The sequence below is a fragment of the Scyliorhinus torazame genome, chromosome 9, assembly GCF_047496885.1.
Source record: "Scyliorhinus torazame isolate Kashiwa2021f chromosome 9, sScyTor2.1, whole genome shotgun sequence".
Lineage (NCBI taxonomy): Eukaryota > Metazoa > Chordata > Chondrichthyes > Carcharhiniformes > Scyliorhinidae > Scyliorhinus > Scyliorhinus torazame.
This window is the reverse complement of record NC_092715.1, coordinates 161171518-161190303: the sequence shown is the minus strand read 5'-3', so window position 1 is coordinate 161190303 and position 18786 is coordinate 161171518. Positions and strand designations below refer to the sequence as shown.

The 18786-nt window shown below is 44.1% G+C and overlaps 1 protein-coding gene across 10 annotated transcripts in view; it reads left to right on the top strand.

Moving 5' to 3' along the window:
• The window catches only part of agtpbp1 (ATP/GTP binding carboxypeptidase 1), a 462243-nt gene that overhangs the window by 352625 nt on the left and 90832 nt on the right, over nucleotides 1-18786 (top strand). For all 10 annotated transcript variants that reach the window (XM_072516701.1, XM_072516698.1, XM_072516700.1 and 7 more), the window contains one exon: nucleotides 3437-3594. In XM_072516701.1, coding sequence (XP_072372802.1) covers nucleotides 3437-3594 — 158 coding nt within the window. The remainder of the gene's footprint in view (nucleotides 1-3436; nucleotides 3595-18786) is intronic.

The following is an 18786-nucleotide window of genomic DNA, read 5'->3' as shown; positions in this document are numbered from 1 at the left end:
CAGAGACAACAATGGTTTCAGTCTTCCCAATTTTTAATTGGAGGAAATTTATGCTCATCCAGTACTGGATATCCGATAAACAGTCTGTGAGAAACACCGCTCACTTGATAATAATTTACATTTAGTCAAATCCTGAAGAAGTATTTATTTCAATCGATCTTGCAAGAACGGGTGCCGCCGGTAAGCAATAGCAGACACAAAGAATTCACACAGCATCACTTTGTTATATACAATCTGTGAGAGACACATCCCATAAACTGCCGAAAGGGCAGTTTCCTTATCAGTGATTCCTTATTTGGACTTGTTATGTTCATTTTGTCTTCCCCTTGCATAGTGGTTTCTGTTAGCTCCTGGTATATCCTTGGACCGTCAATTAAAAGATAAGAATGAGGCCCCCTGCTTGCACCTGCTGTCTTCCCCCTTGCTTAGTGGTTTCTGTTATTGTACATCCCGTTCTTCCCCGAAGGTCAGTCCTGTACATAGTTACAACAACTTGCTCACTGTAGCTTACACAGAACTTGACATTTTAATTTCCCATCAAGCCCTATTGTTGACATCTTAATTGTGAACCAGAGTTATACATGTGAAAACAACATAAAATGCTCATTTCTCATAAATCTGACAATTTAGCAGTAGAGGAATCAAAAGAATTGCTGAGGTAGAGCTAGGTATTGTCAGCTTGCATGTGACATTTGTTCCTTTTGGATGATGCTGCCCAGGGCCAGCCTATAGATGAAAAGTAGGAGAGGCAAAGAATAGGTCCTTTGGTGGATACCAGAGGTAACCGTACAGAAGCAGGAAGAGAAGCTATTGCTAGTGATACTCTGGCTACAATTAGATAAGAATGGAACCAGGCGAGAGCAGTCTCCCGACAGGAGAGGCTTTGGAGCGGGAGGAGGATAGCATGGTCAACAATGTCGACGGCTGCAGTCAGGTTGAAAATGGATGGTTTACATTTGTCACGGTTACATAGGTTGTCATTTGTGACTTTAATAAGTGCTGTTTCGGTATTGTAACATGGGCGGAAACCTCATTGAAGAGATTCAAACATCAACTTCTGAGAAAGATGGGCACGTATTTGGTAGGCGACAACACATTCCATGACTGGAGAGAAAGGGGAGATTGGAGATAGGGTGAAAGTTTTAAAGGACAGTGGAGTTGAAGGTTGATTTTTGAGAAGAGGGTGGTGTTGGAAGATTTACCGGACAGAGGGACCACCCTTGAAGAGCGGGGACTATTAACAATATCGGCTAACATGGGGACCAGGAGGGAAAATTGAATGGCCAGCAGTTAAGTGGAAATGGGGTTGAGGGATCAGGAAGTGGGTCTCATGGACAAGAAAAGCTCGGAGAGGGCAAGAGAGAAACTATAGAGAGATGTGATTCAGCGGTAAGGCAGGAGAGCTAGTGAAAGGGCAAAACAGAAAGAAAAAGTGGAAAAACAATTGAACTCCAAAATGGCTTGTGGGTTTGTTTACCTATAGCAATTAAAATTGCTAGTTTAAAAAGGATAGATCAAATACAGCTCCAATTGGCAGCAGTGTTATGTGTTGTACAGGGCATGAATTAATAGATGTCATTAATAGAACATGAACAATGCCACAGGAATATTCTATAAAATGTTTTAAATATGCAACCATCAGCCTTTATATAATTGATATGAATGTGGGTTTGTTCAGTGACTATTTGAAATCGATTACTAGCAAATCAACTGTGTTAGAGGTGAGCACTTGATGTCTGAAAGTTAATATTTTGGATGTTGATCCTTTATCAGATGTTGATGCTAAATAAATGGTCCAAGGCACTTCACAGAGACCTAATCTGACAAAAATGGTCAGTGAAATAAAGCTGGAGTTATTAGGAGTGGTAACACATGCTTGATCAAAGAGGTTAGTTTTAAAGAGGGCCTTGAATGAGGAAAAGGAAGTGGAGAGGAAGAGGGAATTTGAGGTTAGATGCCCAAACACATAGTCATCAATAATGCTGGGGAGGGGATTGCACAAAAGGCCAGTTTGAGTGGCATAGAGGTTTGACCTTGTCAAGAGATTTAAACTTGAGTATAAGAATTTTAGTAAAAGGAAAATAATGTGGATGCTGGAAATCTGAAATAAAAAGCAGAAAATAGTGGAAAAACCCAGCAGGCCTGGCAGCACCTATATAGAGAGAAACAGAGTTGTTGTTTTGAGTCCATATGTCAGAACTGGCAACGGTTTGGGTCCGAGACCAAGTGTATCTAGAGCAAGCAAGGATGGGTGAGTGAGATACGATGAGATTTTGATGAGCTGAAGTTTACAGAAGTTAATTAATGAGAGAGCAAACAAGACTACATTGCAATTGTTGAACCTGGAGATGAATAAAGATTTTAGAAACGGGTAGGTTGAGGCAGGGGTGGAGTTGGACAATATTTTGGAGGTGCAAAGCAACCTCCTTTGTGGTGGGGTATTGGGTAGGAGGCTCGGTTAGAGGTCAAACAGAATGCTGAGATTTGAACTGTCTGGTTCACCCTGAGACAATTGGTGGCAGGTGAATGGAATCAGTGATGAGGATACAGCAACCAAAGTCAGTAGCATCACTCTTCTCAATGTTTCATTGGAGAAATTGCAGCTTGTGCACAACTGGAAATCAGATGAGCAGCCTGACAGTGCAAAGTAATGGGAGAATGATTTACATATATAGTGGAAACTGGCTGCATGTCTGCGAATGATTTAGCTATGGGCTTAAGAGGGCGCCATCATATAAATTATCTGTGCATGAATTCCAAGGCTTTTGCACCTAGATTTTTTTCTCAACATGCAGGATGCATATCTGCAAAAACAGCCTCACCTCTGTAAAACCTGGTGTCATTAAAACCTGATCATTTGAGGCACTATTCCATGTAAAGGTGTTGTCAAAAAAGGATGTTTATTATTGACCATTTCAAGAATGAAACACTGAAATGAATATTCCAGAATGCTATAAGTATATTGGCAGAATACTGTGCTGCCCACTTCCCCATTATGGACTGGTTCTTTTGGGGGCAAAGGTAACAACCACAAACCCCTCAATAGCTGCTGAAGTTGTCTACCTGAACCTCTAATAAACGTTTCCCCACCTCATTACAGGAATTCCACCTCACCCAAAGCAGGGGCTTCAGAATCAAACTGAACCATCTCCTATTCCCGAATCTCTTTCTGATGCCTGGCACCACAATAATGCACTCTTGCTAGGTCCTTCCAGGATAGAGTGCTAGATCACCCTGACCTCTGCTTGGAATGTCATTGCCATTGTAGATATGGCATGGCAGCATATTCACTGAAGTCGTCTCATTTTACTAAAAGAAAGGACCTCCAATATCAATAAGAAATATAAAATATTAAATTTGAGAATCTGCACCACATTAGCAGCAATGTACCTTCTAAGCTGTATGCTCAATGTATTCCATCTATTTTATTCTAAAGGGCCAACAGATAGGGACAAGAGAACTAGAAGAGATGGGAGCTAAGTTCTGCATTGGTCTATTACGCCTGAAGAGGCTGACGTCTGTGGAATATAGATTGCCTCATGGTCTCCTGGATGTGGAAAATGATTTGATTGACACCAGATGCAATGTCACCAGGTAAGATCTCACCTCATTTTGTAGAAAATTGGAGTGTGGTAAAGTTAATCTAAACTAGGTAGCTTTAGTAAGATTCTGTAAGAAAATTATGGTCTAAAATTCTTGGAAGCCAATAGTCAAATATTTAATGCAACTCAAGAAAATATTTTCTGTCCCCTTGAATTAGAAAATGTAATGGAATTTAATTGGTTCTTTGCAATCCTACTTGAATATTTTTAAATTTAAAAGTGTTTCTTTGAATTTGGCATTGAATTGCTCCCACTAAATAATTTGTTTAGTCCAATTATCAGAATCAATTTTTAATTTTTTATTTTGGGAATGGTCTACTTTCCCAGGATTACCATCCGAAGTAATTACTATTGTGAATATCTAATTCATAATTCATATATTTTGGAATATAGCTTTTAGTTTTAGAAATTAAAGACTTAACTGTGGAAAAGGTGGTTATCCGGATTACAAACCGATCAAAATAACCTTGAAGTAAATTTGTGCAAACAAGCCAAGAGTTTGTTGCACTTAAAGGTTTGGGGTCATATTGACATAAGAGTTTAACATCTGGAAAGGTAACATCATAAGCAGCAAAAGGAACTAGAAACATTTTATTTTTAAAAATAAATTTAAAGTTCCCAATGCTCTCCCTTTCCAATTAAGAGACAATTTAGCGTGGCCAATCCACCTATCATACACATCTTTGGGTTGTGGTGGTGAGGCCCACTCAGACATGGGGCGAATGTGCAAACTCCACACGGACAGTGACCCAGGGCCAGGATTGAACCCAGGTCCTCGGCGCCGTGAGGCAGCAGTGCTAACCACTGCACCAGCGTGCCACCCTGAAAGAACTGGGAGCATGACATTTATAATTATTCCAGTAATGGCAGCACAAGTGGCTAGCACTGTGGCTTCACAGCACCAGGTTCTCAGGTTCAATTCCCCACTGGGTCACTGTCTATGCGGAGTCTGCACGTTCTCCCCGTGTCTGTGTGGGTTTCCTCCAGGTGCTCCGGTTTCCTCCCACAGTCCAAAGACGTGCAGGTTAGGTGGATTGGCCAAGCTAAATTGCCCTTGGTGTCCAAAAAGGTTTGGAGGGGTTATTGGGTTACGGAGATAGGGTGGAAGTGAGGGTTTAAGTGGGTCGGTGCGGACCCGACGGGCCGAATGGCCTCCTTCTACACTGCATGTTCTTTCTTTCTTTCTAAAGGGTAAGTTATTCATGTGGTTTCCCAGAATCAAGGAAAGCTTTGGAATTAAAAGTCATTGATTTGCAATTCTACCTGGGAACAGGCTGTGTGGCATTGTCTTGGAAGTGGGTGGAGTTTAATGAGTTCCTTTGGTTTGAGTTGTCTCTGTGAACTCGGTTAGGACACAGCCAGTAGGCAAGGCTGGTTAGAGAAGCAACTTAAGAGATTGTCAAATTTGGCTCCAATGTAGCTTGTAGCTTCTTGGAAGTCAAGGGATAAAGCCAGACCTACATCTGAAGTAGAGTAAATGCAAGATCTATCATCCATGATGTAACCTGCGAATGAAAGTTGGTATAAGACAAAGTTGAAGAGGAAAAACGGCTGGGAGATTTGCTTAGCTGGAGGCTGAAGGCAAAAATCTGCAGTAATCCTCTGTACAGTTTGAGTTTGAAACCATAGCAGCAGGCTATTGGGTGTTTTCTGATATTTTAAGCCTCTGTGCAGGAGCCACAGGGAGGCTTGTGCTGGAGCTGGAGAATCCAGAGCCATGAGGTCAATAAAGAAATTGGCGGGTCACTTAGCCAAAAGCTAACAAAAGGACCCCCTTGAAATCTGGCACCTTGATGAATCGTTGATCGTTGGAACACTGACGAGTAATCCGAATAAATTCCAGAGAAAAGGGGCGGAATCCCCCCCCCCCCCCGGCCGGCCGGGAGAATCGCCGGGGCGCGCACGTGTCCCGCCACGCTGCCCCAACGCAATTCTCTCTCTTCTCTTCCCCCCCCCCCCCCCCCAAACCGGCAGGGCGAGAATCACGGCTGGCCACTGGGCGAATCGCCACTCGCCGTTTGCAATGGGCGAGCGGCGATTCTCCGGCCCGGATGGGACGAGTGGCCTGCCCAATCCGACGTGTTCCCGCCGGCGCCGTCCACACCTGGTCGCTGCCGGTGGGAACAGCGCGGGAACGCTGGGGGAGTTGCCTGTGGGGAGGGGGGGGCGGGGGTGCTTCCTGCACGTGGGGGCCTCAAGAGGGGTCTGCCCCACGATCGGTGCCCACCGATCGGCGGGCCGGCCTCTCTGAAGGAGGACCTCCTTTCCTCCACCGCCCCGCAAGATCCATCCGACATCATCTTGCGGGGTGGCCTCGGGAAGGACGGCAACTTGCGCATGCGCGGGTGACGTCATTTATGCGGCGCCAAGGCCCGGCGCGCATAAATGACGCGAAGCCGCTCCTAGCGCCCCGGGGGTGGGAGAATAGGGAGATGGGAGCGGGCTCCGACGCCAGAGTGAAACACTCCGGTTTTCACTCCGGCGTCGGCACTTAGACTCCCGATGGGAGAATTGCGCTCATGATGTACCTTTAGAGTTGTCCCAGGAAAAATGAATGAACCTTGATTTCAAACGACAAGGAAACTCTTGGAGGGGAAATAAAAATAGAACTAAGTTTGTAGTATAATTCTTTAGAAACAATAATGTTACTTTGTTTACTTTTGATATACAGTAAAGTTTGTTTTTGCTTATGAATGTGAATAAATTGCTGTCATTCTGCTCCAAAAGGAATTGAGTTTTCTTTAAACTTTGGTAGTTGAGGTCAGTTTAGGTTGAAGTTACAAAAGTATTTTCAGGCCATTTTCTTCAATTGTTCAATATCATTATCCTGTGCCAGAGTGTGTTAATATGTTTTCATCTGTGCCTTATTACAGTATAATATTTTGTTAACCTTCTCTATCTTCCCTCAGTTTTAAAAAGAAATCCTACAGTGGTCATAAAAATACATTCGTCCAGCATCCACTTGTTTGGTGGACTATAACTCTAGCCCCTTTTTGGTACAATTCCGGATAAGGAATATCTCTCAGATGATTCATCTCAACTTTAGGTTGAGAATAACACACCCTGAAGATGGCAAATGGGTCTAAAGGACTGATGCCTGTCTCCTCAAAGGAAAGGAGCTACCGGAGAGTATTACTGTTCTCCGGATAGCCTTTTTAATAGGTTTAAGACAGATTTTGATGCCCTGGATATTATTAGTAATGTACTCTCCATCACAGTGTACGGAGTTGGGTTCTCAAATTAATAATACAAAAGACTATGTGAGACAATATAAATTCTAAAATATAAGAAGTTTATTAAGGAACTGAATACGCAATTCAAAATCAGATTGGAACAGTCAATTGCAATGTCAAATAGGTTCAAAGAAAAAGAGAGAAAATACAACTGTATTTCTCGTAGTTTTAAGTTTCACTTACTGTTACAGTAAAATATTTTAAGTATGATACCCATCAGTTATTAAAGTAGCATTTACCTAATTCTCTGAGAGAAGATTACAGAATAGGTGAGATGACTATCCCAGTTGGGGAGAGAATCTTCTTTGCTGAACCTCAGCAGTTGGATCTTTGCCTTGTGAGAGAGACGCAAGTGAGTTAAGCGAATCTGAAACTCTTATGTCTGCTCTCAATTCTTAGTTTTAGAGCTGGTATTTAAATTGCAATTAGTTTCCGTACCTTTATGTTCCAAATTTAGTTTTGACCGTGGTTAAATTTCAATTTAAGACAGCTCCTTGTGATTCTAAGGAAACTATAGAACTATCAAATTCTAAAAGGGCTATGGACCTCATTGGTTATAGGAAGGCACGCATGTGAGGATTGTGATGGGATATTTTTTGTTTGTCAGGAGTCTGCAATTTAAGATTATAACATGGTTCTATATTGTAAAAATTCCAGTTCAACGTCTAGAATTATCCATTTTAACTCATTTTAACAAATGCTACATTGTGCTGCCTTTGCTGATGGTGTGCTACAAAATATGCTGATGTGAAGCTTTTGGATGTGACCGTTTCTTATCAGGGATCTTCTTACTGTTGTAAAACATAAGTCTCTACATGTGAACTGTATTTAAAGTTTTGCAAAAGTTAACTCTCTAAAGTTCTTTAAGCTCTAATTTATACAAAAATAACTATCTTCCCCTGATAATCTTTTATGAATATATTTCTTTACATGGATCCCTTCACACTTGTTTGTGCCAAGAGCGATTCTGCCATTCTTTGCTGATGGAAGCAAGTTAGCATTAATAGCATATAAAAGTAAAGTTAGAGTTAAAAAAGACAGTTCCCATTTTTATCCCTGAAGGTGCTGACATTTGATTCCATGGGCACTGGAGCAACACACAGTCCAACAGTCAGGTTACCATTATTTACATACAAGCCGAGGTTGTGAATGACAGGTTACTGGACTGAGGAAGCTGAGATGTATCCTGTTTTTGCCTATCATCCACGTACTCAGTCATTCTACCGGCCGCACGGTAGCACAAGTGGATAGCACTGTGGCTTCACAGCGACAGGGTCCCAGGTTCAATCCCCTGCTGGGTCACTGTCTGTGCGGAGTTTGCACGTTCTCCCCGTGGGTTTCCTCTGGGTGCTCCGGTTTCCTCCCACAGCCCAAAGACGTACAGGTTAGGTGGATTGGCCATGATAAATTGCCCTTAGTGACCAAAAAGGTTAGGAGGGGTTATTGAGTTATGGGGATAGGGTGGAAGTGAGAGCTTAAGTGGGTCGGTGCAGACACGATGGGCCGAATGGCCTCCTTCTGCACTGTATGTTCTAACAATAATATCTGCACAATGAGTAAGGATTTTACTTTTGTTCCTACTAATAGGAGCTCAATAATCAGCTCAGATGCAGGGTCAAATCTGGTCAATCCAAGTCTACTTGCCGGGTGGTGTATTTAACAACAGCCATCAGAGGGTCTCCAATAGAGAGAAAAAAATCTAAACACAGTGTTCATCATATTTGTTGCTTTCAATTGTTGTATACAAATAAATTGATCACTATTTAAACTGAACAAAAGTGAGGGAAATAATTGGTTGTTGCTCTTTAAGGATTTGGAAGCATGCTGGAATCCGTTTTCTCTGTCCTTTTTCTCCACATAAAGCCTTAGTTTCCCATCACACTCAATTTCTTCTATCCTGCCATTGGCAGCTGTTCTTTCAGCAGTGCAGTGAAACATTTTCCACATCTGTGATTTTGTGGCAAAAATCATGTCCAATTTTAGTTCGATAATCCATTTGCAAAATCTTTCATTTCTGAACAAGGTTGATATTAGCTTTTGAATTCTGAACTTGTTCTATTATTTTTGCAGTAAATTAATTTTATTGATCTTGTGCAGCTTTTTTGTTCTGTGCGGAGGAATTTGAAGATACTTGTTGATCTAGGAACTTTACTAAGACATTTGTTTGTAGTAATGTATTTTATTATGTTATCTTCAGCTGAGGCAAAGGTTGTCTCTTGCCTCTATCCAATTGTTTGTAACTACATAAAGTAATTTTCATGCTTTTATGAAGCACTATTATTGGTCTGATTACATGTAACTTTGTAGCACTGAAGAGCTTCAAGCCTACCTTAATATTAAGCCATAAAGCATCCCATTTTCATTTGTTGTACTGCGCCATTTTTGATTTAATTGTGGAGATTGAAAATATTAGATTAGCTTTCATTCCTTTCCAGCATAGTGTAAATGTCTAACCTGCTCCTTGTACTCCAGATTAAAGGAATGAACCTAGTGAATTTCTTGCCTCAGTGCATCACCTTGCTATCAGCTGTTGCCTTCTTCAGATGAAGATGTGAGACTTAAAGGAAACATTTTTCACTTTGGAAACTGTAAAAACTATGCTTTCATGAGTTTTGTATGAAATTTGACAAAGGGATATGTCCCAATAGTCTTTCCCTTCCCCTTCCATCCCTCCCATCTCAAGTTAAATAGATCAATCATAAGTATGTATATGGAGGTTGAGATTGGAGAATATAGTATAGCATTATCGTGAGAATTAGAATTAAAAAGAGTCTGTTTTTAGTTATTAACAATTTAGTAGTATAAGTGTGTATTTAACGGTAGGTGTGAATACCTCACATAACTACATTACACTGTAAATGTTAATGGTGATCGCAAAATGGTTCACATTTAATATCTTCATCAGAAAATGTTATAGTGGAAATGGGCAATTATCTGAAGAGCTGCAGGGAAAGGGCGGGGAAGTGGAAACCAACTGAAATGCTCTTAGAAAGCTGGCGTGGACACAAAGGGCTTAATGGCTCTTGTGCTGGAACATCCTATGATAATGTTAGTGTAATTAGTGCACAAATGATTCTATTTTACTTTCATATAGTAACTATTTGATCATTAAAATATATTAGCCCTTAACTTGTATGTCTTCAAGTAAATGTCATGGTGTGGAATTGTCCCATTGAAGTGTATGTGCTTAATACTCTATTTTAGGCATGTTGCTTAATACTCCCTCTTTGGAAATGAAGGCTATTAAATACAGTTTTGTTCAATGTTATCTCTTCAACTACAGAAACTGTAGCTACATTCCAACTTTCCGCCCACCATTATCTGAAAACATTGAAACCAACTATTGTAATGGGCTTGTCCTAGGTTAGGTAAAACATTTATTTCAGTGACGCAGTGGTACTTTAACCTCTGTGCACAAGCTAATGGCCTCATAGTTGAGGTAGCTTAGCTAGCAACAGAGGGCCTTTATTTTATATAAGAATATGATCCAGTCAGAAATCAATAATTAGAGTGATATTATCTAAAGTTTTCTCTCCTGGGAGGATTGAGACTAATCAAAATTGAAATAGGAGGATTATTTAGGAGATAGGAGACAGTAGGGATAATGGGTATGTACCCCAATTGACAGGAATTTGTACTGGGACTCAGCTTTTCATTATATTCATCAATGTCTTAAATAATGGTTTGGGAGCCATATATCTAAGCTTGCTGACATTAGGCAGCACAGTAAGTAGTGCAAATAGGAGCAGAAAATAGCGAAGAGATTGATAGGTGAAGCAAAAACTGTGGCAGATGAAGTTCAGCTTGAGGTCATCTACTAAGAAAGAGATCAGAGTATTTCACTACATGAGAAGAAGCTAGGAACTTTGGAAGGACAGATTTAGGGGTTCATGTGCAGAAATCATTAAATGCTGGCAGACATTTAGAAAATGATTTGAAATAAAAGGAAAAATACAATGAGGATGAAGAGATATGCTCGACATGACAAGCAATGCATATAGAAAATTGGAACATTTCAGTGGATGAAAATTGGAAATTTAAGCCATTTCGAAACAAGTTATTAAAATTAATAGTTCTCAGCACTACCTATCAATAATTTTGTTTTTCCCCAACACAATCTCCTCAAGTCATTAGCTCATCCCAGCTGCGAGGAGAGACAATGGTATATCCCCAAAAGAGTAAATTGAATGATGCTCCTCCCCTTTTCTGCTATAGTGGACAATCTTAAGCAGGAACTAAGTTTATTTTCCCAGCCCAACAATTATATCCCACATAAAAGCAAAATACTGCAGATCCTGGAAATGTGAAATAAAAACTGAAAACGCTGGATAAACTCAGCAGGCCTGGCAGCATCTGTAGAGAGAGAACCACAGCTAATGTTTTGAGTCCATATGACTCCTTTACGGAACTGAAAAGGGATAGAAATGTGACCAGTTGCATAGTGGATTAGTAATCCAGAGACCCAGGATAATGATCTGTGGTCCTGGGTTTGAATCCTACCACAGCAGGTGATGGAATTTAAACTCAATAAAATATCTGGAATTAAAAGTCTAATGATGACCATGAAACCATTGTCGATTGTTGTAAAAGTCCACCTGCTTCACTAATGCCCCTTAGGGAAGGAAATCTTCCATCCTTACCTAGAGTGGCCTACATGTGACTCCAGACCCACAACAAAGTGGCTGACTCTTAATGCCCTCTGAAATAGCCTAGCAAGCCACTCAGTTGTATTCAACCGCTACGAAAACACAAAAAAGGAATGAAACTGGACAGACCAGCCAGGACCAGACTAGGCACGGAAACAACAATGGCGAACCCAGCCTTGTCGACCCTACAAAGTCCTCCTTACTAACATCTGGGGGCTTGTGCCAAAGTTAGGAGATCTGTCTCACAGATTAGTTAAGCAACAGCCTGACCTTCATACTCACAGAATCATAAACAGACAATGTCCCAGACAGCACTATCATCATTCCTGGGTATATCCTGTCTCACCGGCAGGACAGACCCAGCAGAAGTGGCGGCACAGTGGTGTACAGTCGGGAGAGTGTTGGCCTAGGACTCCGCAACATTAACTCTGGGCCCCATAAAGTCTCATGGCTTCAGGTTAAACATGGGCAAGGAAGTATTCTACCGATTACCACGACCACCATCAGCTGTAGAATCAGTACTCCTCCATGTTGAACACCACTTGGAGGAAGCTACTGAGGATGGCAAGGGCGCAGAATATGATCTGGGTGGGGGACTTCAGTGTCCATCACCAAGAATGGCTTGGCAGTACCACCACAGACCGAGCTGGCCGGGTCCTAAAGGACATATCTGCTAGACTGGGACTGCAGCATGTGGTGAGGGAATCAACAAGAGGGAAAAACATACTTGACCTCAACCTCACCAATCTGCCTGCTGCAGTTGCATCTGTCTATGACAGTATCGGTAGAAGTGGCCACCGCACAGTTCTTGTGGAGACAAAGTCCCGTCTTCACATTGACGATACCCTCCATTGTGCTGTGTGGCACTCCCACCATGCTAAATGGGATAGACATTGAACAGATCTAGCAACTCAAAACGGAGCATCCATGAGGATGCTGTGGGCCATCAGCAACAGCAGAAATGTTTTCAACCACAATCTACAACCTCAATGGCACAGGGCTAAATAGTTGGCTTTTAAAGCAGGCCAAGCAGCGCGGGTTCAATTCCCGTACCAGCCTCCCCGAACAGGTGCCGGAATGTGGCAACTAGGGGCTTTTCACAGTAACTTCATTTGAAGCCTACGTGTGACAAGCGATTTTCATTTCATTTCATTTCATGGCCCGGCATATCCCTCACAAGCCAGGGGATCAACTCTGGTCCAATGAAGAGTGCAGGAGAGCATGCCGGGAGCAACATCAGGCATACTGAATAATGAGGTGTCAAACCTGGTGAAGCTACAACATAGGACTACTTGTATGCCAAACAGCATAAACAGCAAGTATAGGCAGCTAAGCGATTCCACAAAAATCAGATCTAAGCTCTGCAGTCCTGTCACATCTAGCCAAGAATGGTGGTGGACAATTAAATATTTCATTTGAGGAGGAGGCTCCACAAATATCCGCATCCGTAATGATGGAGAAGTCCAGCACATATGTGCAAAAGAGAAGGCTGAGGTATTCGCAAGAATCTTCAGCCAGAAGTGCTGAGTGGATGAACCATCTCGGTCTCCTCCAGAGGTCCCCAGAATCACAGATGTCAGTCTTCAGCCAATACGATTCACTCCACGTGATACCAAGAAATGGCTGAAGGCACTGGATACTGCAAAGGCTATGGGGCCTGACAATATCTTGGCAATAGTACTGAAGACTTGTGCTCCAGAACTTGCTGCACCCCTAGCCAAGCTCTTCCAGTACAGCTGCAACACTTGCATCTACCCGGCAACATGGAAAATTGCCCTGGTTTGTCCTGGACACAAGAAACAGGACAAATCCAACCCAGCCAATTACTGCCCTATCAGTCTATCTCCATCATCAAAGTGACGGGAGGAATCATGAACAGTGCTATCAAACAGCACTTATGCAGCAATAACCTGCTCACTGACGCTCAGTTTAGGTTCTGCCAAGGTCTCTCAGCTCCTGACCTCATTACAGCCTTGGTCCAAACATGGGCAAAAGAGCTGAATACCTGAGGTGAGAGTGACCGCCCTTGACATCAAGGCAGCATTTGATCAAGTTTATGGCATCAAGGAGTCCTAGCTAAACTGGAGTCAATGGGAATCGGGGAAAGCTCTCTGCTGGTTGAATTCATACCTGGCACAAAACAAGATGGGTGTGGTGGTTGGAGGTCAATCATCTCAGCTCCAGGACATCACTGCAGGAGTTCTTCAGGGTAGAGTGCCTGGTACATGCTGCCAGGGGAGGTTGTGGAAGCAGATAAATTAAAAGGGCATCTCTACAAATACATGGATAGAATGGGTATAGAGGGATATGGCACTAGGACATGCTGAAGGTTTTGGCCAAGAGTGGTATAATGACCGGTACAGGCTTGGAGGGCAGAAGGGCCTGTTCCTGTGCTGTAATGTTATTTGTTCTAGTGCCCTAGGCCCAACCATCTTCAGCTGCTTTAACAATGACCTCCCTTCCATCATAAGGTCAGAAGTGGGAATGTTTGTGGATGACTGCACAATGCTCAGCACCATTTGCGACTCCTCAGATGATGAAGCAGTCCATGCCCAAATGCAGCATGAACTGGACAATATCCAGGCTTGGGCTGACAAGTGGCAAGTTACATTTGAGCCACACAAGTGCCAGGCAATGGCCATCTCCTACAAAAGAGGATCGAACCATCATTCCTTGACATTCAATGGCATTACCATCGCTAAATTCCCCACAATCAACATCCGGATGGTTGCCATTGATCAGAAACTGAACTGGACTAGCCATATTAATACTGTGGCTACCAAGGCAGGTCAAAGGCTCGAAATCCTTTGGTGAGCAATTCACCTCCTGGCCTCCCAAAACCTGTCCACCATCGACAAGGTGCGAATCAGGAGTGTAATGTAAATGAGTGCAGCTCCAACAACACTCAAGCTCAACATCATCCAGGATTAACGTAGCCCTTACACAAACATTCAAACTCTCCACCACTGACGAGCACTGGCAGCGTGTGTACCATCTACAAGATGCACTGCAGTAACTCACCAAGGTTCCTTAGACTGCACCTTCCAAACCAATGACCACTATCATCTAGAAGGACAAGAGCAGCAGATACCTGGGAACTCCACCACCTGGAGGTTCCCCTCCAAGTCACTCACCATCCTGACTTGGAAATGTATCGACGTTCCTTCACTGTCACTGGGGCAACATCTTGGAACTCTCTTCCTAACAACACAGTGGGTGTACCTACACCTCCGAGACAGCAGCGGTCAAAAAGGCAAATCTCCACCACCTTCTGAAGGACAACTAGCGATAGCTAATGAATGCTGGACTAACCAGCGACGCCCACATCCCTCAAAATGAAATAAATTTTAAAAATTTGGAGAGGGGGTTGGGGAAGAATGGAAAGTCAATGATAGGTCATAGTTAAGGAGTGATTGACAAAGATGTCATGGGGCATGAGACAAAGGGGATGCTAATGGTGCTATTAAGGACTGAGGAGTGTTAATAATGGCAAAGCTAAGATAGCATAATGTGTTGAAAGGAGAACAGAGGTCAATGCTCAGTGGGAACAAAATTAAATAAGGGACAGTGGCCATGGGGAGGGGGGGGTGGAGTTGTGTTGGGACAAGCCTGGGGAACCGAATAACAAAACAAAAGGTGGGAGTCAAGATGGATGGGAAGGTTCACAGTCTAAAGTTGTTGAACTCAATGGCCATCAGAGTGGCATCGTGGTTGGCACCCCATAGCGCCAGGGACCCGTAATCATTTCTGGCCTTGGGTGACTGTCTTTGTCAGTTTTGCACGTTCTCCCCTTGTCTGTGTGGGTTTCCTCCAGGTTCTCTGGTTTGCTCCCACAGTCCAAAGATGTGCACTAGGTAGATTGGCCATGCTACAATTGCCCCTTAGTGTCCAAAGATGCGCAGGTTAGGTGAGATGACAGGGTGTGGGCGAGGGAGTGGGCCTCGGTAGGGTGCTATTTCAGCGAGTTAATGCAGACTTGAAAAGCCAAATGACCTCCTCCTGCACTGTATGGATTCTATAGAATGTTGAGTCCAGAAGATCGCACGGTACCGAATTGGAGATGAGTTGCTGTTCTTCCAATTTGTGTTGGGCTTCACTGGAGCATTGCAGCAGGCCGAGAATGGACATGTGGGCATCACGTTTCTATACCTTTCCAGTTCTGTAGAACAAAGAAAAATACAGCACAGGAATAGGCCCTTCAGCCCTCCAAGCCTTTGCCAATCATGTGTCGTATCTAGACCAACCGCCTGTATCCTTCTATACTGCACCCGCCCCATAATGACAGTGGCAGCACATCCCATCTCTTGAACAACAAAGAACAAAGAAAAGTACAGCACAGGAACAGGCCGTTCGGCCCTCCAAGCCTGTGCCGACCATGCTGCCCGACTAAACTATAATCTGCTACACTTCCTCGGTCCGTATCCCTCTATTCCCATCCTACTCATGTATTTGTCAAGATGCCCCTTAAATGTCACTATTGTCCCTGCTTCCACCACCTCCTCTGGCAGCGAGTTCCAGGCACCCACTACCCTCTGTGTAAAAAAACGTCATCATCATCGATCCTCCTCCGCTCAACTTTTAAAGCCGTACCCCTGTCAGTAGTACATCCCCTGCCCCATCCCCCTACTAACCTTCTGCTCACTCTCCCCCACCCCCCCCCCCACCCCAATGGTGCTTCCATGATCTAGCCCGCCCAGCTAGCCTGGCAGCCCCGCCTGTGACGCCAACATCCTACCCTCACCCCGCTCAAACATCTTACTAGTGCAAACAAACAAAACCAATCCCTCCCCAAGCCCAAACGAAGAGATCAGCGCCCCATCTTCCAACAGAGAACGAAAAGCAAACCTGAAGCCAAAACAAAATGCCCCAAACGCAAATTAACAGCAGCATCACAGCATCTCCACCAAAGTTCAAAGTCCACCTTCTCCAGCCAATCCATTGTCTCTGACAAATTCTATCACCTCCTCCGCTGTCCAAAAGTACAATTCCTGGCCTTCGTAGGCCACCCACAGACGTGCTGGGTTCAGTAGCCCAAACTTCACCCCCTTCTTGTAGAGGGCCGCCTTGACCTTATTGAAACTTGCTCTCCTCTTGGCCAGCTCTGCACCCAGGTGCAGTGCCTCGTCTGCCTGGCCCATCTTAATTTGCTCCTTGTCCAGGAAATGGTGCAACCGCACCATCATCACCCTCGGCGGCTCCCTCATTAGCGCCCTATGCGCTCTATCCACCTCCAAAGGCCGTGCAAAAGCACCCTCTCCTAGTAGTTCCTCCAGCATCCTCCCCACATACACGCCACCATTGGCTCTTTCACTCCCTTCCGGCAGGCCCACAATCCTGATATTCTGCCTGTGGGACCATTTTCCAGATCTTCAACCTTTTCCTGGAGTCGCCTCTGCTGGTCTCGCATCAGCCCGATCTCCACTGCCATCTAGGCAAACTGCTCGTGTATCACCTCCATCTTCTGCATCGCCTGACCTGGACCGAGAGCTTTGTCTCCATGCGGTCGACCACTGCCTTGATCGAATCCACTGCCCAGGCCAGGTCCTCCAGACTCCTTACGTTGCTGGGTGAACGTCTCGTTTAGGAAGCTCACCAGATAGTCCATTAACCACTGGGCCTCTCCCTGCCCCTCCGCCATCTCCACATGCATCGCAGGCGCAGTACCAACTCTTCCAGACTGATTCCCTCTTTTGCGACTGCTTCTGGCCCTCTGCTCCATACCCACACCAGTGAGTCAATCTCTTCCAGTCACTCCTGCACCTTTTTGCCTCCTCACATCCACTTATTAACCGGGGAAACGGTCCGAAAAAACCGTCACGAGTGGGAGCCACAAATGTGCGACCACACACACCATGGCCGCCACCGGAAGTCCAAGGTTTGGCTTCTGGCCAAAATTTATATCATGCATTTGGTTTCTATACAAGGACTCCACTCTAGTGTGTACGAATGTCCTGAGTTTGGTTTACTTCCAATTGAACAGGGGAATAAGCAGGGTTGTCCGTTATCTCCTCTTTTGTTTGTCTTGGCAATCGACCCTCTGGCCTTTGCATTGAGGTTGTCTATTAGGTGGAGGTGGGTAGAGCGGGGTGGGGAGAAAGCAGAGGGTGTCTTTATATGCGGATGATCTGCTTCTATATATCAAGGACCTACTGTCCAAAGTAGAGGAGATAATGAAGCTACTTAGGAGTTTTGACTCCTTTTCGGGGTATAAGCTAAATATGGGCAAAAGTAACTTTCCGATGAATCCCCCAGGGAGGAGAGCTGATCTAGTGAAGTTGCTGTCTTGCCTGGACTAGTTTCCATCATCTGGGTGGCCCACAATTGGGCCTCGCTCCACAAACTTAACTTTACTAGTCTGGTGAATGGGATCAAGGCTGACTTGAAATCATGGGATCTTTTCCCTCTGACCATGGCGGATCGGGTGCAGAGTGTGAAAATGAACGTCCTCCCGAAGCTTTCGTTTCAGTGTCTCTCCAAATTTTTCTTTTGTAAATTCAATAAAATGGTATAATCATTTATTTGGGCAGGCCAAACCCCATGGATTCATAGGATGTTTCTACAGAGAGAAAGGCAGCTGCTGGGAAGGGAAGGGGGGTTGGCGCTACCTAATTTGCTACTTTCTTATTGGGCTGCAGATATTGAGAGCTGTGCGGGTAAGGCATAGGGATCCAGATTCTGTATGGCAGGCTTGTGTAGAGGTACGTGTCTAAGGGCCCTGCTTTTGTTTTCCTACAAAATTCACCACAAGCCCAGTAGCCAATTGAGGATTTGGAGATAGTTTAAGCAGCATTTCAGGCTGGGCACCATGTCACTGTTGGCCCCTATTTGTAGGAACCATTTGTTTGTGCCGTCTGGCTTAAACTCGTCGTTCAGGGCTTGGGGGGAGCGAGGGGTTGGAGAGGTTTGGGAACATGTTTATTGAAGGGAGGTTCACCAATTTGGAGGATTTAGATTTATTGTCATTTGTACCGAGGCACAGTGAAAAGTACTGTTCTGCGTAAAGTCCAGGCAGTTTGTTCCACACATGAAAAACATAGGACATACGATAAATAGACAGTGTAAGTACATGGACGTAGACATCGGGTGAAGCATACGGAGTATAGTGCTACAACAGGAGAGAAGACGAGTAGAGAGATATGAATTCAGTCCGTAAGAAGGCCATTCAGGAGTCTGGTAACAGCAGGTAAGAAGCTGTTTTTGAATCTGTTAGTTCTCACAGTTCGGCATCTGCCCGACGTAATAGAGAATAACCTGGGTGGGAGGGATCTTTGATTTAGCTGCCCGCTTTCCCAAGGCAGCAGGAGG